This window comes from Pristiophorus japonicus, chromosome 9, assembly GCF_044704955.1.
Source record: "Pristiophorus japonicus isolate sPriJap1 chromosome 9, sPriJap1.hap1, whole genome shotgun sequence".
Classification (NCBI taxonomy): Eukaryota; Metazoa; Chordata; class Chondrichthyes; family Pristiophoridae; genus Pristiophorus; species Pristiophorus japonicus.
The window spans coordinates 24,407,045-24,432,564 of record NC_091985.1 but is presented as its reverse complement, the minus strand read 5'-3'; the positions used below and the strand labels follow the sequence as shown (position 1 = coordinate 24,432,564).

The window sequence follows — 25,520 nt, the reverse complement described above, 5'->3', positions numbered from 1 at the left end:
CTGAGGTCCACACACATGCACTTCCAGCAGGTGTCGCTAGACGGCCATCAGGCCAGAAAACCTGGCTGATCTTTGAAGCGCTTTAGTTTAAACTGTTGCATAGGCATCCAGAGGGGGACAACCATGAAGTTAATATGAAAGTATTTCTTTTGCTGAGGAGTCCTGTTTGGTCTCTCCAGTCTCTTGGGTGTTGAAGATTCTGAAGTCTCATTTGGCTTGATATATCTGACTATTATCTATTGTTTGACTTTAATACATTTTCTGCTCCATTCTTGTGAAACGATTTTCTTTCCTTAAAATTTAAATAGGTATCTCAGTTTTAGCTTTGATTTCTTTGTGTTTCTTTGAGATTCAGCTTAATTTCGCCACTGAAGTTCTCTACATCGCTAGACTTTGCAAATTGTAATGTTACTTTCTCTGGTTCACTAATCATCCACCAGGCTTACTTGGGTCTGTTCAGTTTTCATTCCTTCAGATATAATCTTGCTGAGCCGTAACATTCAAAATGCTAAATTCAGACTAAGACGTGCTTTAATAGCCCTCAAGGAATCTCGCAACCAAACAATGTGAAATGCAAATTAGCTTCCTTATTGCAAAGAGGGATCGGCTCTCAAAATAGAAACATGGAGTTAGAACTTATTAATGCTGCAGCAGGTTATTCTGACAAGGCAGTCCTGCCTATTAGAGTATTTGTGTAGAAGACACACTTTAGTTTATCCAGTATGGGCAACTTTCACAAAATCCAAATCGTAAATACGGACGGAACTACCAAATTTGTACATGTAGTTTAACATTGGCCAATGCCTTAAACAAAACTGGAAAAGAACATTAAATGGATTCTAGGATCTTCAACCAGGTGTGCATTGTGTTGAATTTGTCATTGTGCAGAGTAATGTTGGATAAACGTCACCAAAAACCAGAGAAGTTACACAAAAGGAACCTATTCAGTTCGTGTTTTTGGTGGATTTTTGCTCGAACAGTACCCAACTATTCCCACTGATCCATTTTTTCCCCATAGCTCTCTACCTTCCTTCAGCTTTCACTTAAAATCCAATAGTCTTAGCCTCAACTACTCCCTGTGGCAATGCACGCCATGCTCCAACAATCCTCTATGTAAAGACATTTCTCTTGGTTTCTCCTCTCACTCTCCATGATGGTTGTAAATCGAATATCCCTGGTTGATATTAGTTCCTCGATACTCATGACCAGATCATTAGTTTATGTGGAAAACAAGCCAAGTTCCTGCAGCACACCACTAACTACATCCTCCCAATGTAAAAAAAAATCAATTTGACTCCTGCTGAAATTCTTCTCTTCAGCCATCCCTCTATCCACATCACATTACCTTTAATACCACCAGCTGTATTTTTAGAAGTCGCCGTTGTCACATTTTATCAAATGCTTTTTGAAAGTTCAAGTACATCACATCCACTGTATTCCCTTTATCCACTCAGTACTTTACTCAAACAACTTGATTAAATTAGTAAGGCATGAGCTTCCCTTTATAAATTATTGTTGGCCATACCTTTGTTGTTACTAATGTTATCCCTTATATAGGTCTCTAACAGTTTTCTACTGAAGATGTGAGGCTTGCTGCACTATAGTTACTTGATTTATTCTTGTCTTATTCTAAACAATGAAGTAACATTTGTCTCCCTCCAATTCTTTGGTACAGTTCCTTCGGCGATACGTGTGAGATTGCCGCAAATTCTAGAATTGAGGGGCTGAGCTCAATTAGAAGAGGGAAAGTGCAACTACTCTATCATCATCATCATCATAGGCAGTCCCTCGGAATCGAGGAAGACTTGCTTCCACTCTTAGCATGAGTTCTTGGTGGCTGAACAGTCCAATACGAGAACCACAGTCTCTGTCACAAGTGGGACAGACAGTGGTTGAAGAGAAGGGTGGCCGGGGAGTCTGGTTTGCCGCACACTCCATCCGCTGCCTGTGCTTGATTTCTGCATGCTCTCGGCGACGAGACTCGAGGAGCTCAGCGCCCTCCCGGATGGGCGGTGTTTGGCCAGGGATTCCCAGGTGCCAGTGGGGATGTCGCACTTTATCAGGGAGGCTTTGAGGGTGTCCTTGTAACGTTTCCACTGCCCACCTTTGGCTCGTTTGCCGTGGACAAGTTCCAAGTAGAGCGCTTGCTTTGGGAATCTCATGTCTGGCATGTGAACTATGTGGCCTGCCCAGCGGAGCTGATCAAGTGTGGTCAGTGCTTTAATGCTGGGGATGTTAGCCTAGATGAGATGCTGATGTTGGTGTGTCTGTCCTCCCAGGGGATTTGTAGGATCTTGCGGAGACATCGTTGGTGGTATTTCTCCAGTGACTTGTGTCTACTGTACATGGTCCACGTCTCTGAACCATACAGGAGGGTGGGTATTATTATACTCTATACAGGGGGGAGGGTGAACATATGGAATTTTTGCCCAGGGAGGCAAATCGTGTGCAAAAGCTTAAGGGGGAATTGGGTTAGATATTTGAGAGTTATTAGATTTTGGGACTGGTCAAAAACTGGTGAGTCTTTTCTATGTCCTTTATTGCAGAAGAATTTTGGTTGGCACCTCTGCTGTTTACTCACAAACCTCCCTCGATATCCTGGGGTGTAGACTGACCAAGTTGACATAGAATTACATCACAGAAGCGAGCTATTCAACCCAATAAGTCCCTCTTGGTCTTGATCCTCCACAAGCAGTAATTCCAGTCTCATGTACCCACACTGTTCCTACGTCCTTTTCATCAACCGCCTATCTAACCATAAATGTTGACATGTCTTCTGCTTCAACCACTAACTTTGACAATGCATTCCACTATTTTGCAACCCTCTGTGTTTAATTTTTTTTTAATGTTTCTCTTTTTTAAATGTTTCTCCTGCTCTCTGTCTTAAATCTCTTACATTCAATCTTATATCTATGTCCTCCTCATTCTAGACCCTTCAATAAGTAGAAACAATCGGTTTCTATCGACCTCCTCCCATCCCTTCATATCAAATCGCATCATAACCTTTCTGATCGAATAAAAACAGCCCATTTTATTTTAGTTTGTCTTCATATTTGGTGATTTTAAGTTCCATTAACCGTTGTAATGCCTTTAGAAATGAGAGGATAAAATTAGGGGAGGGATAAATTTGCAGTGCAATTTAAAAACTGAATTCCCCAAATTAAGAGCACAAAAATCCTATGTTTATAATTGGAACATATAAAATGAAACTCCAGCTGATTCTGGCCTTGGGGAATGTTAGGAGTCACTGGAACACAATAGTAAATCTTCGAAGGTTAGATTTGTATACAGACTACTTAATCAAGCACTCATGAGGTCGACACTTGAAAAGAAATGCCAGTTTTGGGAAAATGTAGTGTCAGGTATAAATGTAACTACTCAGCATTAATTACAGCAACGATGGAAGCATGCGCAGCAAATCTAGCATGTCTATGAACTTAGCTTCTATCTTTTGTAATTGCCCCTTATTCACTTTAGTTTGATGATCTAGGTTTTCCGATAAAAGTGAAAGTTAATCCTATCTTTTGTTTTGGTAAAGGGATATTAATAGTGATCACAAAACTAGTCTTTTATGCCCAGTATAGATAGCCAATAAATCAGTGGCCGAACTCAAGTACAAGTTCATTGTTGGTTGCAAATGTTTTACAGGTTATGGCCTAGCTGAAGTAGATCAAGATGCTGAGTGGGCAGATGTACAAAAGAAGATAATGCCTTGGAAGAATAGCATCCCAGACCAAGATCTGGAACTGATATATCAGGAAAGAGCCATAAAGTTTGGAAAATCATCTGACAGCAGCCTGATTATAGTGGCATCACTTATTGATAAGCCTACTAACCTGGGAGGTAAGAACATAAGGAATAGGAGCAGGAGTAGGCCATTTCGAGCCTGCTCTGCCATTCAATAAGACCATGGCTGATCTGATCTTGGGCTCAGCTCCACTTCCCTGCCCGCTCCCCTTAACCCTTCACTCCCTTATCGGTCAAAAATCTGTCTATCTCCACTTTAATTTTGTTCAATGACCCAGCCTCCACAGCTCTCTGAGAATTCCAAAGAATTATGATCCTCTGAGAGAAGAAATTCTTCCTCATCTCAGTTTTAAATGGGCGACCCCTTATTCTAAAACTATGCCCCCTAGTTCTAGATTCCCCCATGAGTGGCAACATCCTCTCTGCATCTACCTTCTCGAGCCCCCTCAGTATCTTATATGTTTCAATACGATCACCTCTCATTCTTCTAAACTCCAATGAGTATAGGCCCAACCTACTCAACCTTTCCTCATAAGTCAACCCCTTCATCTCAGGAATCAACCTAGTGAACCTTCTCTGAACTGCCTCCAATGCAAGTACATCCTTCCTTAAATAAGGATACCAAAACTGTACGCAGTGCTCTAGGTGTGACCTCACCAATACCCTGTACAGTTGTAGCAGGACTTCTCTGCTTTTATACTCTATCCCCCTTGAAATAAAGGCCAACATTCCATTTGCCTTCCTGATTATCTGCTGTACCTGCATACTAACCTTTTGTGTTTCATGCACAGGACCCCCAGGTCCCTCTGTACTGCAGCACTTTGTCATTTATCTCTATTTATAAATAATAATTTGCTTTTTTATTTTCCCTGCCAAAGTGGATAACATCACACTTTCCCACATTATACTCCATCTGCCAAATGTTTGCCCACTCACATAGCCTATCTATATCCCTTTGAAGATTTGTTGTGTCCTCCTCACAGCTTGCTTTCCCACCCATCTTTGTATCATCAGAAAACTTGGCTACATTACACTCGATCCCTTCATCCAAGTCATTAATATAAATTGTAAATAGTTGAAGCCCCAGCACCGATCACGTGGCACCCCACTAGTTACCATTTGCCAACCGGAAAATGACCCACTTATCCCGACTCTCTGTTTTCTGTTAATTAGCCAATTCGCTATCCAAGCTAATATATTACCCCCAAACTCGTGAGCTTTTATCTTGTGCAGTAACCTTTTATGTGGCACCTTGTCGAATGCCTTCTGGAAATCTAAATACACCACATCCACTGGTCCTCCCTTATCCACCCTGCTCGTTACATCCTCAAAGAATTCCAGCAAATTTGTCAAACATGATTTCCCTTTCATAAAACCATGCTGACTCTGCTTCCTTAATTATGGACTCCAGCATTTTCCCAACGACAGATGTTTGGCTAACCGGTCTATAGATTCCTGCCTCCTTTTTTAAATAGGGGCGTTACATTTGCGGTTTTCCAATCCGCTGAGACCTCTACAGAATCCAGGGAATTCTGGTGGATTGCAACCAATACATCCACTATCTCTGCAGCCATTTCTTTTAAGACCTTAGGATGCAGGCCATCAGGTCCAGGGGACTTGTCCATCTTTAATCCCATTATTTTACCAAAGTACTTTTTCTTTAGTGATAGTGATTGTTTTAAGTTCCTCCCTCCATATAGCCCTTTGATTATCCACTATTGGGATGTTTTTAGTGGCTTCTAACATGAAGACCGATACAAAATATTTGTTCAAAGTCTCTGCCATTTCCATGTTCCCCCATTATTAATTCCCCAGTCTCATCCTCTAAGGGACCAACATTTACTTTAGCCACTCTCTTCCTTTTTATATACCTGTAGAAGCTCTTACTATCTGTTTTGATATTTTTTGTTAGTTTACTCTCATAATCACTCTTTATAATTTTTTTAGTCATTCTTTGCTGTGTTTTTTAACGTGTCCCAATCCTCTGGCCTCCCACTAATCTTGGCCACTTTGTATGCCATTGTTTTTAATTTGATACCATCCTTTTCAATTTGATACCATCCTTTATTTCCTTAGTTAGCCACGGATGGTTCTCTTAAAGTCTTTCATTCTCACTGGAATATATTTTTGTTGAATATGTAAGCAATGTTTCAAGTTTTAAAGATATTTTTACCTGCTGCATTTCAGTATATGTGCCCCCCCTCCCCATGACTCGATTGGCGCCTAAAGCTGGCTTGCTTCCCACATCCATTTTATTACTTTGGCATATTCATGTGTATGCGTATGTAATGATGGAGGTGAAACAAATGGGGAAGAAGGTTAAGTTACCTCCCAAGTCATCCTCTTCCACCTATCCATGGGTTAGTTTTTCCTGATTTGTTGTGCCTAGAATTTATTTTGCTTTTGTTTCATCCTTTGTATCATTAACTCTTTGGTGCTCACGTCTGCAAAGGACCTCAGCAACAATACCGGAATGTAAAGGTAAAAACGCATGTTTAGGAGCTATTTTTTGGCCCTATTCAAATGAAGGCTCATTCTTTTGCAAATGGAGATAAACCAGATTCAGAGAACAAGGAAGACCACCGCCACCTTCTCAAGGGTAATTGGGGATGGGCAATAAATGCTGGCCTTGCCAGCGACGCCCACATCCCAGAACGAATATAAAAATATATATATAGAGGATCCACTTGAGGTTCTAATCTCAAGTATGTTGGAGAAAGCACTGCTGTTCAATGGTTGATGCTTCTTCCATTAGTGGTAGGTATGGTACATATGTGCCATACCTCCATCTTCGAAGAGAACTCTCCATGCCTATATGCTAAAAGTTGAAACTCGTTGCCACTAGATGCTATTTTGATCTTAGTCAAAAAATAATAGTTTTCATCCATAAAATGTGAAACATTAGTGGAGCTAAAACAGCACTAATGTGAAATAAATGAGACTTTTTTTTAAAGATTAGGATGACATTCTTCACAGTTCATTAAATATTGTGCAAGCGACATTGTTTAATTTAACGTGGCCAAGGGAATTGACCAGTATAGGACATGTGGTTGCTTGTACTCTCAACATTGGAACTGAATTGGCAAAACAATAATTCAGACAATGCAGCTGCTGCTAAAAGTTACGAACCTGTCCTATTTAGTGAATTTTTATTCAGTTCCATTTATTCTAAATGAACAAAGTGTGGCACTCCTGCTGCTATATATGACACTTATGGGCTCAAGCTTCTGAATTTGCAGCAACAAGAAATAAGGCATATCTCCTGTCCTTCGTCTTCAGTAGTTTTAGTCGTGGTTAGTTTGACTCTGGCTTCTCAACTAAATCACAATACTTTGAGACAGGATAATCGAAGAGGGAATATTAGTTTCTCAAATTAATTCCCTATTATTGAAGAAATTTCAGCTGATTGTGCCTGTGCTGTTGCTAGCTGCATACTGTAACGATCTACCATAATGCCATTTTTCTCATTTTTCCCTGTATCCTTTAATATTTTTCTTCGTGCCTAATTCCCTCTCAAATGCCACGATTCAATAGCCACTTGCGGTAATGTACACCATATTCTAAAAACCTTTTCTTCTGACCTCCCCATTTAATACTGATTCATAGTTTGTGTCCCACTTTTCGCTTAGGGGGGGTCTACCTTTTGTTCAAAGTACTCCCCCGAGACTTTCTTTCACCTTGGAATAAAAGTTACATTAATCTTTATCTATTTTGCTTGCTTTCCTTTCCACTTTTCGTTTTCTTAAACAACCTTTCAGAATGGTATTAAAAGTCCGATGCAAGGCAAATGCTAAATCCATTCAGGAAGGGGTAGGGTTCTAGTTTCTGCCATGTTTGTCCCTAGACACACTCACACCTGCCCTCCCTGCCAAGTGAAGTTCCCCAGCAGTAGAACCAGGGCTTACTGCTTGCCTCCTCAAACCTGGATTCTGGGTTTTGAGTCCAAGCATAAACACAGGCATAAAGAGGTGGCAAGTGAGATTACTGCAAGATCTCGAATAAACCAGGGACAGAGTCTGAGCAGCTTATGAGAGTTGTTTCTACAGTTTGAACTATAATAATTATATTTTGTTTCTTTTCTTGAGATTATTTTGGTAGTACGTCATTTTTTTGATCTATACAATCAAAAAGGCATGCAACTACTACTAAAATATATATGTGCATTATATTTTACTTTCAACTAGTCTTTTTCCTTGTGCCCCAAGCTACAGTAATGAGCTACTACTCCCAGATATGAAATAAGCAACAAAAATCAAGCCTTGTATGTTAGATTGAGTAAAACTTATTTCAGATTGTATAACACAACAATAAAAATTATAGTGTGCTATTTCTGGGTGAAAACATGATGTATTCCTGCTGCAGCTCGCAATTCTTCATTGAAATGCTTGTAAAGAGCTCTGAATTGAATTTCCAGGCTTCATTATGTTCTGCCACAGTTCAGTTAGCTTTTAATTTATCAGATTTAATACTACGTGCTCTCTATTGAGTTTAATTCTGATAACTGGCTTTGACTTTCTAACAAATTTCAGTATTAAGTTACCTTTGCGGTTCTGGAAGTTTTTGAGGTGATTGCTTTGTTGCAGTGAGGGGATGTATATATATTGTTTGAAATCTTTACAGGACTGCAGTATTATTCTGCATTGGCGTGAACAAGTGTAGTTTATTCAGATGTTTTTTTTGATTAGGATACACTTTTGATAGCTCCGTCCTTTTCTATAATTCTGCTTTATAGTTCATTTACAGGAATTGTCTTTGCAGGTCTTTACCGGAAAGTCCTGACCATCTTAAAATTTGATAGGGACTGCACTCAATTGGTTTCTCGAATAAGCTTTGTCCTCCATGAAAAACATATGGGGGGGTTTAATTAAATTTATTTCAACAATCATTCCTCTTCCTTATCCCCCTAATTAAGTGTTGGGTGTTTTATTTTATTGTGAAAATATAACCTGCATTATTTTCTTGAAATGTATTTAGTGTCTTGTGAGTAGTTTTAATATTTTAAGTCTCACATGTCATCCTGGTCTACATTTTTCATCCTCTGCTCTCAGCCATCATTGTGCTTAATGTAAGGTTACAAAACCTTGAATATTGAAAATGCCTTCATATTTCAGAAATTTGCCCCCGATAAGCTTCCCCAATTGCTTTGCGGATTTTTTCCATTGATTAGCTGAGCTATGCGCACTGGGAATGTCAAACTGTCATTGTTTTTCGGTGGTGGGTCAGCTGATTCCTGCCACACCAGTAGTAGGAACGCTACAATGGTCCTTGCTGTCCCTTAGTTATGCAGGTGAAAATTGCCGAAGGTTCCAGTTTCTTACCCTTGTTGAAAGATGATGTTCGTAAATTTTGGTGTCGGCTGTGATGGCCCATGCAATGGAATGGCCCACTGACGCTTGAGAAGAGGGATTAAAAATTTGACAAGGAAATTAAAAAAAACCTCAACCTTTGAAGCATGTCTGTAAGGATATGCATTTTTTTTCACACCAGATATGAGTTATCTGTTCTCAGTTGAAAATTCATGCAAGAAAATTGTATTTAAGAAAAGTAGAATTCAAAGTTAAGCAGGTTATTTATTCAGCTATGGGACGCCACATGGCAACTGTCAGGAATTCTTGACAATAGCCATGCTGCTACTACTAAAAATCCATGTTGGTTGCCTTCATTCAATATATTTGCGTGTATTTCTCCCGCATCTCCACAGTAAGTACAATACTCCTAAAGTGCCATGATATTTCAGTACCTATGCTTTATTTAGATATACTAAGATTTTGAAAGTTTATTTTCATTCTTCATATGGAATCACTCTATCTAGCTGAATGTTTTTGCATTTTGATTACAAAGTAATTGTACAAGTAGCAATTGTAGAGTTTCCATTGTCATTGTTTTTTTAGTATTGTGGTATATGGCGTTTCCCCCCATTGTTCCAGCCTGCCATCCCATGTACAAATAGCGGTTAAGAGGAGGGAAAGGAGACCTGCTCCCATGGCTCTGTCACACTTGAACTGTGCGCAAATAACTGCCTGGTAACTACTTACCCCTCCTCCGAACTATGGAGAACATGTGTCCTCGGTTTGATATTTCATTCTTGCCTCTGAGTCAGAAGTTGTGGGTTCGAGGCCTAATCCAGAAACTTGAGCACATAATCCTAGGCTAATAAAGTGCAGTATTGAGAGAGTGCTGCATTGTCAGACATGCCATCTTTCAGGTGAGACATTAAACCAAGGCACTGTCTGCCCTCTCGGGTGGATGTGAAAGCTCCCGTGGCATTATTTCGAAGAAGAGCAAGGGAGTTCTTTTCAGTGCCCTGGCCAATATTTATCCCTTAAACAACACTGTTAAAACAGATGATCTGGTCATTATTACATTGCAGTTTGTGGGACCTTGCTGTGCACGAATTGGCTGCTGCAGTCCTTGCGTTACAACAGTGACTACACTTCAAAAGTACTTCATTGGCTGTGCAGCACTTTGGTGCGTCCTGAGGTAGTGAAAAGTGCGAGATAAAAGCAAGTTCTTTCTTTCCTCACACAGCATGCTTAAGATCAGGAGTGAGGGATCAGACTCTGCTCTGTGGCACCGTATGTTAGTGCTTCAGTGCATTGTACCACCCTCACAAATGTCATTTTGTGCAAGTCTGAAATAATTTGAGAACCGTAGGTTAACCTTCATGAATTTTTAAATTTAATTTAATGTAAGCAACCTGACAGCTTTTTTTTTAGTTTCACAAGGCGATCTGCTTATCTGGAGTGAAAATGCTGTGAGCTTTTATTTTTGATGCACGTTCAATAGAGGTGAACTGAAGGCGGTTAATTAGATTTCCCCTGTGCTTCGGATGCTCATTATTTTGGTTCAGTTTTGTCTTTAATAATCTGACAGTTGCTGTGTGTTTCTTTCAGGTTTGTGTCGGACAAGTGAGATATTTGGGGCTTCTGCACTGGTTGTGAGCAACATGCATTGTGTGAACGACAAGCAGTTCCAGGCCCTCAGTGTGTCTGCTGAACAATGGCTACCAGTCATTGAGGTGGGTGCAAGGTTCTGTGTTTGCCTATTGGTGGGGTTTCCTAGATCAGAAGTGAAAAGGCGAAAGAGTGGTTCCATATTGCAAAACTCTTGGCAAGATAATGGGCTTGAGCTCCAAGCAGCCTGGTTATCCCTGCAAGAGCATTTGTAAAATCTTGCCTCTTCAAGGTGCAGGAACCTCTGCAGGATCTGATCAACTCCTCATCTAAGTTTTGGGAGATGCATTTCAGGCCCCTCTGTTGTCAACTAAGAAGGTCGTAACTTACAGTGGTTTGGAGAATATTCAAGTTACTCTTGTCAGGCTAAAATGGCAGATAAACGGAGTGGAATCTCAAAGAGCTGGGTCACATTGCTTCGGCCTTGTACTGATAGAGGCATTTGTAAGGACTATGGGAGTTTGATATCGGAGCTTTCAATGAAAGGGAAGGTGACAGTCTGCATTGGTTGGCAGTAAGGATTTAGGTTTAACAATATTGATTTGTATTCCTGTGTGTGTATGACCCTTGGAAGGTTCTTTTTTTTCAAACAAGCTTAATGTGACCATCTAATAAGACTGCAAGCTTTAATTGAGCTTCGTTATATTTGGATTTTAAAAAATGTGTCAGAATATTTTGGGTTCTATTTCAGGCTTTCTAGAAAAGCCAGTAACTAAACTATCTATAGAACTGACATACAATAAGATACATTGCTAGGGCTATAGTGAGTATCTTTAGTGGTTAAAATTAATGTTTAAATTTAAATTTCTGTTGTTTACTTGTGGCATTTAAAGAATTTACGCACACCCTGCTGTCATCCACAAATGTGAATTATTTAATGAATCGAGTAATTGAGCTGATTCTATTTTTTAAAGTTCAATAATATTGGCTTCGTGAAGAGTAATAGGGCTTGCATTATATTTCTGCATTTTTTAATTAGTTTGTATGTGTGTATATATATTATACATGCTTTTTATCAAAAAACAGTCAGTGGACAATCCCTTTTAAGGCCTTGCTGTAGGATAAATAGTCATATGATCGATTTATTTGAATAAAAATTAGTTGAACCTCCAGTGTGCAATTTTTTTTTAAAGCCCTGTGGTAAAGCTTCAGGTATACTCACTGAATCCAACAATGATGCATTATAGATTTCAGATGATTAGCTGTGGGCATTATGGCTCCATATTAATACTACTTCATCTTGCAGTGCTGAAAGGTACAGTATGTGAACGTGAAATGGGTTCTATTTCAAATCCAAAAGCAAACAGCTTAGCTGGAGATATGATATTTTAAAAGTGATTAGCAACATCCTCTGTAAATCTGGTGGAGTGGGGGTGGGAATTAGCAAAAATGCCAGACATCTGCACGTTCTATTTTTGCATCCATAAACATGCATAGCTAATATTGTAGGCATGGTGGCACTCCTGGCACTTACCAGCATCTCTTTCAGGAAGCCCCACACCGACCTGCTTTCTCAAGGCTCACTCTTAACCTGACTCTGTGCCGATTTTAAATACTGATTGATGCAGTAGGACTGGAGTGAGAAGTTGGCATTAATGATGCCTGAAAAGAGTAACAGACAAGCGAACAGTCAAACAATGTAAATCAGCCACAGGATGCATTTCGTTTAGGCATGCGTGTCTGGCAGCTGGAGTGAAAGTAGAGTTGGGTTGTCAGAATGTGGGATTATATCCTGGTACTGGTCCATTAAAATCCTGTTGTTTTTGAGTGAAAATGTTAAACAAGAAGCTCCTTCATGAGCAGTATTACTACTGGGTACTTGCAGGGGCCGAAGTTCAGGCCCGACAGAAAGCTGGCACACCAACCCTTTTTTTTTAATGTTTTTACCGTCGGGTCCGATGAGGCAGGCTCTCGATCAATTTTCTTCTCTTTGCCGTTTTTTTCGGATCGGACCAGAAGCCGGTCACAATGGGGGCAGAGGTGCGGCGGCAAGTGCCGATGAGGGGAGAGACGTGGGGGCGAGACAGAGTCTCCGCTACTGTCACTCAGCGGCTGAGCAGTGGTGACATCAATGTGCGTGTGCGTCACCATGTCTCTTCCCTCATTTAAAGGGGAGAGAAGAACTGTTTTTTTAAAGGTTCGGCCACTGGGCCACTAGGGAGGGTTTCGGCCGGGCCAGTGGCCTGGCACCAAACAGGGGCTGCCTGTTGGTGGCCCGGCCAAACCCAGGCCGATAATTGGGAAGACGGCCGGCTAAAAACAAACATGGCAGCCACTACAGTGCACCCTCCCCTTGAAGGGCCGCCGCACTGCCATGGCTCACACAAAAATACAGGTGCACCGACAGAAAAAGCTGTCAGCACCGCGCGGTGGCGCGTCGATTTTATTAGGTCAATTTCGCGCGGAGTGGGATGGAGGTGCGGGAGAGCGGCGGTGTGCGCTTGGTGCGGTCGTCAGCAGCGGAACAGAAGTGGGGAGCGCCCGACAAATCCCAGAGATGAATTTGGATTGTGGCGGCCAATGGACTGCAATGCGGCGGCCACTCGATTCCGCCGCATGGCTGCCGAAAAACGGCGGTAATGGGCCTTATCCTGAATTTCGGCCCCACAGTCTGTCAGCAACCGGCAATGTCCGAGTGACATTTATGTTCAGCAAAAGTGATACAAAGTGTCGTAAGTGAATCAAGCAATACGTAAACCAGAATTGAACTGTTAAATAATATTTTTAACTTAGACAATTTTTGACAAATGCAATATTTATTTCCCTTATTTTGATGGAAATTGAAGGGTAGATTGGATAAATGAAATGCCCAGACTTGTAAGTTATGTGTTGCAACCCTGCTTAAGAGTCTTCACTTTTTCGAAGATAGCGATCTTTATCTTCGTGCACTCGGTAACTCGCTGTTCTTTTTATCTATTTCTGGGAGGCGCTGGGGCCACTGTTTGTAGCTTGCTTCATTTCCTACCTTTTGGCTCGGTAACTTGCATTTAGTTCATTCTGCAATGTCCAGGCTCTGTTACAATTTCTGCCTGAAAGATCGCTTCCTTTTTGTGCTAATGGCTACTGGCACACTGAGATAGAGTCAGCTCTCTGTGATTCCCACAGGTAATCTAGCCTAGAGCCAGTCTTGTAGGGATGTTCTGTTAATCCTGTTTAGATCTGTATTAAAAACCTGTTCTTTATAAAATCATAGAATGGTTACAGCACAAAAGGAGGCTATTCAGCCTGTCAAGCCCGTGCTGGCTCTCTGCCACTCCCCCACCCTTTCCCTGTAGCCCTGCAAATATTTTTCCTCCAGATACTTAGCCATTCCCTTTGAAAGCCATGATTGAATCAGTCTCCACCACCCTTTTACTACATTTTCTGCTAGTTTAATACAACTGGAGAAACCTTAGACTCCCCCATAAGTCACGCTGCTTCCCTGACTTGCTCTAACAGCATGAGGATCACTTGATTTAATTGTTATGGAATTAAAACGGTGGTAAAAGTCAGTTTGAATTCTAGCAGCAATAAAGTTACAAATAAACATTATTTATTGAAATAAAAACAGAAATAGCTGGAAATACGCAGCAAGTCAAACAGCATTTGTGAAGAGAAAATGCTGGAAAACAATGATATTTATTGATTTGCTTATTGTTAACTTTTAAAATCCCAGTTTGTTTCAACGTCTTGGTCGAGTGACTTTGCTTTTTAAGAGAACAAGTTAGAAGAAAGGAGAAAGCTTTGTGCACGTAAATGGTTCACCGCCATCAAACTTCCCCTGCAACCTTTACAATAACGTAGCGGAAGGAAAGTTACTGGGCTGTCACTTGGTCAAATATTAGAGAAATATCGGCAAAGTTACCAGTGTCTTCTGCGTTTGTCTTTTATGCCTTAAAGCTGCTAGTTAGTTCTAACCTGGCATATCCCCCTAGTGCGATGTAATGATGTTCAAATCCATTAGCATAAATGAGGAAATGTTTTGCACAGCCCATAATTTTCATTCACAATGTAAATCAGATTTGTTTAAAAAAGGGGGCAGACAAAAGGCAAGTAACTATAGGTCGGTTAGTTTAACATCTGTAGTGGGGGAAATGCTTGAAGCTATCATTAAGGAAGAAATAGCGGGACATCTAGATAGGAATAGTGCAATCAAGCAGACGCAACATGGATTCATGAGGGGAAATCATGTTTAACTAATTTACTGGAATTCTTTGAGGATATAACAAGCATGGTGAATAGAGGTGTACCGATGGATGTGGTGTATTTAGATTTCCAAAAGGCATTCGATAAGGTGCCACACAAAAGGTTACTGCAGAAAATAAAGGTACGCGGAGTCAGAGGAAATGTATTGGCATGGATCGAGAATTGGTTGGCTAACAGAAAGCAGAGAGTCGGGATAAATGGGTCCTTTTCGGGTTGGAAATCGGTGGTTAGTGGTGTGCCACAAGGATTGGTGCTGGGACCACAACTGTTTACAATATACATAGATGACCTGGAAGAGGGGACGGAGTGTAGTGTAACAAAATTTGCAGATGACACAAAGATTAGTGGGAAAGCGGGTTGTGTAGAGGACACAGAGAGGCTGCAAAAGAGATTGAGATAGGTTAAGCGAATGGGCTAAGATTTGGCAGATGGAATACAATGTCGGAAAATGTGAGGTCATCCACCTTGGAAAAAAAAACAGTAAAAGGGAATATTATTTGAATGGGGAGAAATTACCCCATGCTGCGGTGCAGAGGGACCTGGGGGTCCTTGTGCATGAATCCCAAAAAGTTAGTTTGCAGGTGCAGCAGGTAATCAGGAAGGCGAATGGAATGTTGGCCTTCATTGCGAGAGGGATGGAGTACAAAAGCAGGGAGGTCCTGCTGCAACTGTACAGGGTATTGGTGAGGCCGCACCTGGAGTACTGCGTGCAGTTTTGGTCACCTTTCTTAAGGAAGGATATACTAGCTTTGGAGGGGGTACAGAGACGATTCACTAGGCTGATTCCGGAGATGAGGGGTTTACCTTATGATGATAGATTGAGTAGACTGGGTCTTTACTCGTTGGAGTTCAGAAGGATGAGGGGTGATCTTATAGAAACATTTAAAATAATGAAAGGGATAGACAAGATAGAGGCAGAGAGGTTGTTTCCACTGGTCGGGGAGACTAGAACTAGGGGGCACAGCCTCAAAATACGGGGGAGCCAATTTAAAACCTAGTTGAGAAGGAATTTCTTCTCCCAGAGGGTTGTGAATCTGTGGAATTCTCTGCCCGAGGAAGCAGTTGAGGCTAGCTCATTGAATGTATTCAAATCACAGATAGATAGAATTTTAAGCAATAAGGGAATTAAGGGTTACGGGGAGCGGGCGGGTAAGTGGAGCTGAGTCCACGGCCAGATCAGTCATGATCTTGTTGAATGGCGGAGCAGGCTCGAGGGGCTAGATGGCCTACTCCTGTTCATAATTCTTATGTTATTATCACATCAGAGGGAGACTTAAAATTTGTCTCTATGAATTTAATTTCTTTTTTAGGGGGGGACGTGTGTAAGGGGGCTTGTTATGTTGGAATATAAAAGTGGACAACATCTAGCCAAGTACTTTGTTATTTTACCAAGCTTAAGGATTGCATCTCATCTCTTACTAATTAATTTATATCGAGGTTTCTCAAGGAGCTACAGCTTCCATTCTCTTTTCTAATCCATTAAAGCTTAGGTGTCAACATCCCTTAATAAATAGGAGGCAGGCAATCCACTGAGCTCCTGCAGTTTGATGTCTCATTATTGATACGGCATAGCCAATTTAATGACACAAAAGCAAAATACTGCGGATGCTGGAATCTGAAATAAAAACTGAAAATGCTGGAAATCTCAATGGCTCAGGCAGCATCTGCGGAGAGAAAAACAGAGTCAACGTTTCAGGTTGATGACCCTTCGTCAGAACTCGATGATGTGGGATGAAAATCTGTTAAAGAAATTTGAATTGTGGAGTTGGCCACTCCGTTACTGAGTATTAACTTAACAGGTGCAGTGATGCCTGAGAGCTGCTGATTCTTAGTTAAGCACAAACTTAGACGTGATTTGTTGTCTAGCTGAGGTTTTACACTACAACTTTTTCCACCAATGAGATCTATGCATTGGTTTAATATTGGAGAGAAAGCAAAGACCAGGTGAATGCATGGCAATACAAAAGGAACCTACAATCTCTTCCAACACAATGAAATTCTAATGAAAGTGACACTGGACTCTTGCTGCTTCCTGCCAAGCAAAAAATAAGCTTGGCAAAAATATTTTCAAGTAGAACGAATGTAGGTGATCTTGCCATCTGTTTATATTCCAGAATCCCTTCCAACATCAACAGTTCTGTTTCTATTCATCTCCAATCTGCCATGCAGGGCAGATTCAGCAACAAGCGAGAAACTACGCTTAGTCATACCCATGCAACTGAAGTCAAAATAAGGCTGCATTCTCGACTTTCTTATCCTCGACACAGACTAGCCATGGCAAAATTGCGGGCTGAGAGCCATGAGTCCATAGCCAAATTCAAAATAATGAACCGAATGCAAGTGCCGCTGGTTGCACTTAGCCATTCGAGGCTGATGTCAATGCTCTGACAGTATTAATGCTACAACAATGCTCATGCTATTGGAGACAAGCCAGGAGAGTGAATGGAATCCAAGCACAGCTGTTGAAAGAAAGAAAGAACTTACATTTATATAGTGCCTTTACAACCTCCAAACGTCCCAAAGTGCTTTGCAGGCAATTAATTACTTTTGAAGTATAATGAATGTTGTAATGTAGGAAACGCAGCAGCCAATTTGCATATAGCAAGCTCCCACAAATAGCAATGTGATAAATGATCAGAACATCTGTTATAGTGATGTTGATTGAGGAATAAATATTGGCCAGAACACTGGGGAGAAACCCCCCCTGCTCTTTTCAAAATAGTGCGTTGAGATCTTAAACACCCAACTGAGAGGGCAGATGGGGTTTAACATCTCATCCAAAAGACAGCAACTCCCACATTGCAGCTCTCCCTCACTGCAGTCAGTCTAGATTTTATGTTCAACTCTCCGGAATGGGGCTTGATCCCACAACCTTCTGACTCAGAAGCAGGAGTGCCACCAACTGAGTTTAGTTGGTTTTGGGGGGTAAAAGGATATCAAACAAACCTAATCTGAAGGTTGAAACTTATGGTTCTTTCAATTTCACAGATTTGTGATTTGTTGGAAGGGCCAAATGATATGGCTACTGCGAATAATTCAAACTTCCTGTCTAACTAATTGATTTTAGTTAAAGATTGTCAAAGGGACACAGGTGGCACCTCCTTGCCATTTTCACAGCTCAGCTTCTCAGTTGACGTGTGTAGTTAACCCCTGCCAACTCTTGTAATTATCTGTACTGTTCTTGCATTACGGTGGAAATACTGTTAATCGCAAGCCTATTGAACCATGGGCTGTTTTCAGTTGTCTGAAGGTGCAATGTGAATCAGAGAATCTGACGTCAATGCATTAAACAATTGCCAAAGTGTACTAATCCGTTCAGGTTTTTACATACTCCATTTATGCCAGATTTGTGAGCTAAATCTGCTCTATCTTGACATCTGTTTGCAATACCAACATTCTGAGTTCCTGCCTGTACAGGTACCAATAATCTAAACTACCTTGCCCCAACAATAGAAAGTAGCTTGCTAATTTACTTCCAAGAGTGACGCATTGAAATACATTTTTAAAAATGAAAGCCTGTCTGACCTTTAATTGACCCAAAGATCTGTCTGTCGCTGAGAAGACTCTAATTGATTTGTGAAAGTCACAACAATCACATCTGTGACCTTAAAGGGAGCCCAGTAGTAAAAATAAAAAGGGTATTATTTACAATAATGCCCACCAGCTGAGAGTTCAAACATTTTAAGATATATCTGCCATTTTTTTTACCCTAATGTAAATTTAGAATAGAAGTTATTTTAACAAAGTCTTGGGGACTGAAATTGCCCTCTGACCAAAAAGGGATGCACTCACTGTTTTTAAAAGATTTTTAAGCGAAATTGAGGTCTCTACATTTTTATTTTCTTCCGGGCAGATTTCGGGGCGGACGTCGGCGTGGGAGCAGGGTGGTCGTCGGTCTGTATTATCAACGGCGCGCTGATGCATAGCAACGTCCCTCCCCTTCACTTAAAGGGAAGGGCCACTGCGAACTCTGCAACCGTGTTAGTGGCACCACTGGGCCACCAGGGAGGGTTTTGACCAGGCCAGCAGTCCGGCACCCAAGAGGGGTTGCCGGGCTGCCTGTTTCCGGTCCAGCCGAACCCGTGGCCCTCCATTGTCAGGCCGACCTCAATAAAATGGCGGCCGTGGCAGTCTCCTTTTAGGGCAGCACGTCGCCCAGCCACAGCCAGCTTCCCACAGGGGAAAGCTGTCGGGGGCACCGAGCGGAGGCCGATCCACTCCCGCGGGGCCATTTCCCAAGCGGGGTGGAAAGGGGATCTTCGATGGGGCGGGAGCGTCCACCACCCTCCCACCCCCCCCCCCAAAAAACAAGTAGGGCAATGTCACCGACGCTGTGCTGACCGAGCAGTGAGTGATTTCTGCACCGTCACCGCCTCTTTGAGGCAGTAAGGGCTCTTTAAAAAGGGGGCAATTCCAGCCCCTTGGTCTTTTGGCAAATGATGTTCAACAAAACTTGTATTTATATTGCCTTTAATGCAGTAAAATGTCCCAAGTCACTTCACAGAGTGTCATAAAACAAAATTTAACCGAGCCACGTAAGGAGATATTAGGGCAGATGACCAAAAGCTTGATTAAAGAGAGAGGTTTTAAGAAGCGTCTTAAAGGAAGAAAGTGAGCTAGCGAGACGGAAAGGTTTAGGGAGGGAACTCCAGAGATTAGGACCTAGGCAACTGAAGGCAAGGCTACCGATGGTGGAGTGATGCACAAGAGGCCAGAATTGGAGGAGCACAGATATCCCGGGGTTGGTGGTGGCTGGGGTAGGGAGGGGAGGGGTACGGTTGTGGGACTGGAGGAGATTACAGAGATAGGGAGGGGCGAGGCCATGGAGGGATTTGAAAACAAGGATGAGAATTTTAAAGTCAAGGCATTGCTTAACCGGTAGGTCAGTGAGCACGGGGGTGATGGGTGAACGGGATGAGTAAGGGCACGGGCAGCCGAGTTTTGGATGACCTCAGGTTTACGTAGGGTACAACATGGGAGGCCAGCCAGCAGTGCATTGGAATAGTCAAGTCAAGATGTATCTCTAAGAATGGACTTTCCAAACAATGTATCAGTAGTTATTATTTTGAAAAAAGACTGCTAGATAACTGAGAACGTAGAGTTAGTCTTAAGGAATGGTTACCATTTTATAGTGCAAGTACTTGTGAAAGTGGCGGAATAATAGTCCTTTTGTAGAGTTCTCACTGTTGGTTTATTTGTCCTAGAGGTATCAATTGATGAATAGAGGAAATCCATACCAGGCTGCTTTCTGTGGAATGAACAAAATAAATAAATTATTGGGAGAAAGTAACTTCATGAAAGATGAAATAGCCAGGAACATAAATCATTTCCATAATGTAATTGCACATTAAATATTGAAATAATAAAAGATTGGACACTTCAGATATCTGTGCATGTATAAAATTATTCTATGTATCCACGAGAAAGTTGCTCAATCTACAGAGATACATTCTTCAATGAATAATAAATTATTCCTGGGATTTAAATTTATGCAAGACTCAGTTGCTGATTTTGAAACCATGGAAATTACATTATAATCTCTTGCATGAATATCCAGCAACATTTTTGCCAAATAAAAAATGTTTTGGCATTGTATAAATGGAGGATATATTATGTCTTTCAATTCAATATGATTTAAGCCACTTTCACATGTAATCTGGGTTTTTGAAAACTTAGATTATATGTAAAGGTGCACCGCCCAATCTCCACTCCCCTGGAGGAATGGATGTAGTGAGCGTGCATGCTTGAACGTAGCGGACATAGATACTCAGATTGAGCTTATCCCATCCATTAGTATACTTTGATTACCATGCTGACATGCTTGCACATTAAACCAGTTGGATGCATTTAGCAGTCTACAGGAGGGGGTCGGTTTTTTCGATTGGCAAACTTGAGACCCTCAAAAAAGCAGTTTACCACTGCTGTAAGCTGTGTGGAGGTAATCTTGTTTTCCTTGAGAAGTGCCATCAACGGTAATGGGACACGAACTGTGCATAGGCAGCCAGGAACATTTGCATAAGGAGCCTTGGTGGTGGATGATCTGATGACAGTCAGCTTGCCCTGAAAAGATACATCCTGTAATGGCATCCCTTAGGTCTTCGCAATGTATTTGGTTCACACCCTAATAAATAAAAAGGGTGATATTGGTTGTAGGCTGTGAGTGTAGTAAAATACTTACAAAGAAAATATCAGGTGGAAGATATACAGAATTTGAAAATCATAATTCTTCAAACTGATCAGGTCATTATTTCTGTACGCTTCCGTAATTGTTGACTTACAATACATTATTCCTGTGTAACTATTAAAATTCCACAATTAGCACTTTTAGTAGCTGGCATCCTTTTGGAAATGATGTGAGAGGGTTCCTGGGAGTGTAAGAAAGAAAGACCTGCATTTATGTATCACCTTTCACAACCTCAGGACGTTCCAAAGCGCTTTACAGCCAATGAAATACTTTTGAAGTGTAGTCACTTGTAATATAGGAAATGTGGCAGCCAATTGCGCACAGCAAGCTCCCACAAACAACAATGTGATAATGACCAGATAAACTGTTTCTGTTATGTTGATTGAGGGATAAACATTGACCAGGACACCGGGGATAACTCCCATGCTCTTCATTGAAATTGTGGCCATGGGATCTTTTACGTCCACTTGAGACAGCAGACGGGGCCTCATTTAACGTCTCATCCGAAAGACGACACCTCAGATAGTGCAGCACTCCCTCAGCACTGCACTGGAGTGTCAGCCTGCATTTTGTGCTCATGTCACTGGAGTGGGACTTGAATCCACAACCTTCTAACTCGGAGGTGAGAAGCACTCTCACCACCAAAAAGTAGTAGTGAGGTTGGGGACAGCATCAAACAAGAAATTAGGGATGCGTGCTATAAAGGTACAGCAGTTATCATGGGTAACTTTAATCTACATATTGATTGGGCTAACCAAACTGGTAGCAATGCGATGGAGGAGAATTTCCTGGAGTGTATTAGGGATGGTTTTCTAGACAAATATGTTAAGGAACCAACTAGAGGGTTGGCCATGACTGGGTGATGTGTAATGAGAAAGGACTAATTAGCAATGTTGTTGTGCGAGGCCCCTTGGGGAAGAGTGACCATAATATGGTAGAATTCTTTATTAAGATGGAGAGTGACACAGTTAATTCAGAGACTAGGGTCCTGAACTTAAGGAAAGGTAACTTCAATGGTATGAGACGTGAATTGGCTGGAATAGACTGGCAAATGATACTTAAAGGGTTGACGGTGGATAGGCAATGGCAAACATTTTAAAGATCACATGGATGAACTTCAACAATTATACATAACTGTCTGGAGTAAAAATAAAACGGGGAATGTGGCTCAACCGTGGCTAATAAGGGAAATTAAGGATAGTGTTAAATCCAAGGAAGAGGCATATAAATTGACCAGAAAAAGCAGCAAACCTGAGAACTAGGAGAATTTTATAATTCAGCAGAGGAGGACAAAGAGTTTAATTAGGAGGGGGAAAATAGAATATGAGAGGAAGCTTGCTGGGAACATAAAAACTGACTGCAAAAGCTTCTATAGATATGCGAAGAGAAAAAGATTAGTGAAGACAAACGTAGGTCCCTTGCAGTCAAATTCAGGTGAATTTATAATGTGGAACAAAGAAATGGCAGACCAGTTGAACAACTACTTTGGTTCTGTCTTCACGAAGGAAGACACAAATAACCTTCCGGAAATACTAGGGGACCGAGGGTCTAGTGGGAAGGAGGAACTGAAGGAAATCCTTATTAGGCGGGAAATTGTGTTAAGGAAATTGATGGGATTGAAGGCCGATAAATCCTGGGGCCTGATTGTCTGCATCCCAGAGTACTTAAGGAAGTGGCCCTAGAAATAGTGGATGCACTGGTGATCATTTTCCAACAGTCTATCGACTCTGGATCAGTTCCTATGGACTGGAGGATAGCTAATGTAACACCACTTTTTAAGAAAGGAGGGAGAGAGAAAACGGGTAATTATAGACCGGTTAGCCTGACATCAATAGTGGGAAAAATGTTGGAATCAATTATTAAAGATGAAATAGCAGCGCATTTGGAAAGCAGTGACAGGATCGATCCAAGTCAGCATGGATTTATGAAAGGAAAATCATGCTTGACAAATCTTCTAGAATTTTTTGAGGATGTAACTAGTAGAGTGTACAGGGGAGAACCAGTGGATGTGGTGTATTTGGACTTTCAAAAGGCTTTTGACAAGGCCCCACACAAGAGATTGGTGTGCAAAATCAAAGCACATGGTATTAGGGGTAATGTATTGACGTGGATAGAGAACTGGTTGGCAGACAAGAAGCAGAGAGTCGGGATAAACGGGTCCTTTTCAGAATGGCAGGCAGTGATGAGTGGGTTGCCGCAGGGCTCAGTGCTGGGACCCCAGCTATTTACAATATACATTAATGATTTGGATGAAGGAATTGAGTGTAATATCTCCAAGTTTGCAGATGACACTAAGCTGGGTGGTGGTGTGAGCTGTGAGGAGGACGCTAAGCGGCTGCAGGGTGACTTGGACAGGTTAGGTGAGTGGGCAAACGCATGGCAGATGCAGTTTAATGTGGATAAATGTGAGGTTACCCACTTTGGTGGCAAAAACACGAAGGCAGAATATTATCTGAATGGCGGCAGATTAGGAAAAGGGGAGGTGCAACGAGACCTGGGTGTCATGGTCCATCAGTCATTGAAAGTTGGCATGCAGGTACAGCAGGCGGTGAAGAAGGCAAATGGTATGTTGGCCTTCATAGCTCGGGGATTTGAGAATAGGAGCAGGGGGGTCTTACTGCAGTTGTACAGGGCCTTGATGAGGCCTCATCTGGAATATTTTGTTCAGTTTTGGTCTCCTAATCGGAGAAAGGACATTCTGCTATTGAGGGAGTGCAGCAAAGGTTCACCAGACTGATTCCCAGGATGGCAGGACTGACATATGAGGAGAGACTGGATCGACAGGGCCTGTATTCACTGGAGTTTAGAAGGATGAGAGGGGATCTCATAGAAACGTATAAAATTCTGACGGGACTGGACAGGTTAGATGCAGGAAGAATGTTCCCAATGTTGAGGAAGTCCAGAACCAGGGTACATAGTCTAAGGATAAGGGGTAAGCCATTAAGGACTGAGATGAGGAGAAACTTCTTCACTCAGAGAGTTGTTAACCTTTGGAATTCTCTACCGCAGAGAGTTGTTGATGCCAGTTCATTGGATATTTTCAAGAGGGAGTTAGATATGGCCCTTACGGCTAAAGGGATCAAGGGGTATGGAGAGAAAGCAGGAAAGGGGTACTGAGGTGAAGGATCAGCCATGATCTTATTGAATGGTGATGCAGGCTCGAAGGGCCGAATGGCCTACTCCTGCACCTATTTTCTATGTTTCTATGAGCCACAGCTGACACCGTCAATGTATCAGTATTTGTATATGCAGGGTGTCAAATCCAAACAAAATGTACAAAACCACAGACTCAAATGATAAAGTTACTTAACCTGCTGTTCGAATGAAATCTTACAGTCGCACATAGAATAATCAAACACTGATTTCTCTAACAGAGCCCTCTGGCGAATGGTCTAATGTTCCAGGATTATTAATGATAAAGGTTGAGGGATAATAACTAAGGCTGATGTGCAGGGAAAAAAAAAATCAATGAATGTAATTTTCAATGTTTTTTCAGTAAAGATTTAAAATCAATTCCCCAATGGTTTTTAATTTCTCATCTTTCAATAATTTATAAATATCAAACTGGTTGGTCTTGTTGCAGTTTACGATGGTGGCATGGTTTCAGTAATTGGGCAAAAGACAGGCAGAATCAATTCTATGTGTAGTTTCTAAAGAGTGCAAGTATTTAAAGAAACCAAAGCAGATGAGAAGAAAAAAACTCACCTAGAAAATGGTGACAATGACGAGCGAGAAAGCTCGAGGTCTGACTGACGACACCCAGGAAATTTTCACAACAAACTTGAAATATCCGTTTGTACAAGTTTTTGCCAAGTTTGGGTACATGAAAATAAGCTGTATTGTGAAACGTAACAGTTAAATGTGTATATAGTCTGGATAAGAATGGATGTTGGGATAAAGGTTTACAACAATGATTTTCCCAACCCATGTTCAGAGTTGTGGACTTCTGTTATGGGAATTTGTCAAACAGAGATTATCAGGCACTTTGTCATAGGGAGAGCGAGAAAAGAGGGCAAAATCAGCCTTGCAGCCATTTTCAAAGCATGGGCCTGGGAGCAGATTGCCTGCCTGCGCGTACACTCAGCTGCAACTAGTGCATGACCCTGAGGAAATCTGAAGACTGGGAAAGGAGAAAAACAATACAACAAAAACTTGCATTTATATAACGCCTTTAATGTAGTAAACTGTCCCGAGGTATATCACAGGAGCATAATCTCACAAAATTTGACATCGAGCCACACAGGGAGATATTAGGACAGGTGAGAGGTAGGTTTTAAGGAGCATCTTAAAAGAGGTAGAGAGGCGGAGAGATTTAGCAGAGTGAATTTCAGAGCTTGGAGCTGAGGCAGCTGAAAGCATGGCCACGTAGTGGTGGACCAATTAAAATCGGGGATGTGCAAGAGGCCAGAATTAGAGGAGCACAGAGATCTCTCTTTTTTTTAAAAAAAAGT

General features: G+C 41.5%; 1 protein-coding gene across 1 annotated transcript in view; it reads left to right on the top strand.

Annotated features, from left to right (window-relative positions):
* LOC139272973 (probable methyltransferase TARBP1) overlaps positions 1-25,520 on the top strand; it is a 246,165-nt gene that overhangs the window by 178,162 nt on the left and 42,483 nt on the right. The window contains exons 27-28 of the mRNA XM_070889181.1: positions 3,649-3,843; positions 10,641-10,765. Coding sequence (XP_070745282.1) covers positions 3,649-3,843; positions 10,641-10,765 — 320 coding nt within the window. The remainder of the gene's footprint in view (positions 1-3,648; positions 3,844-10,640; positions 10,766-25,520) is intronic.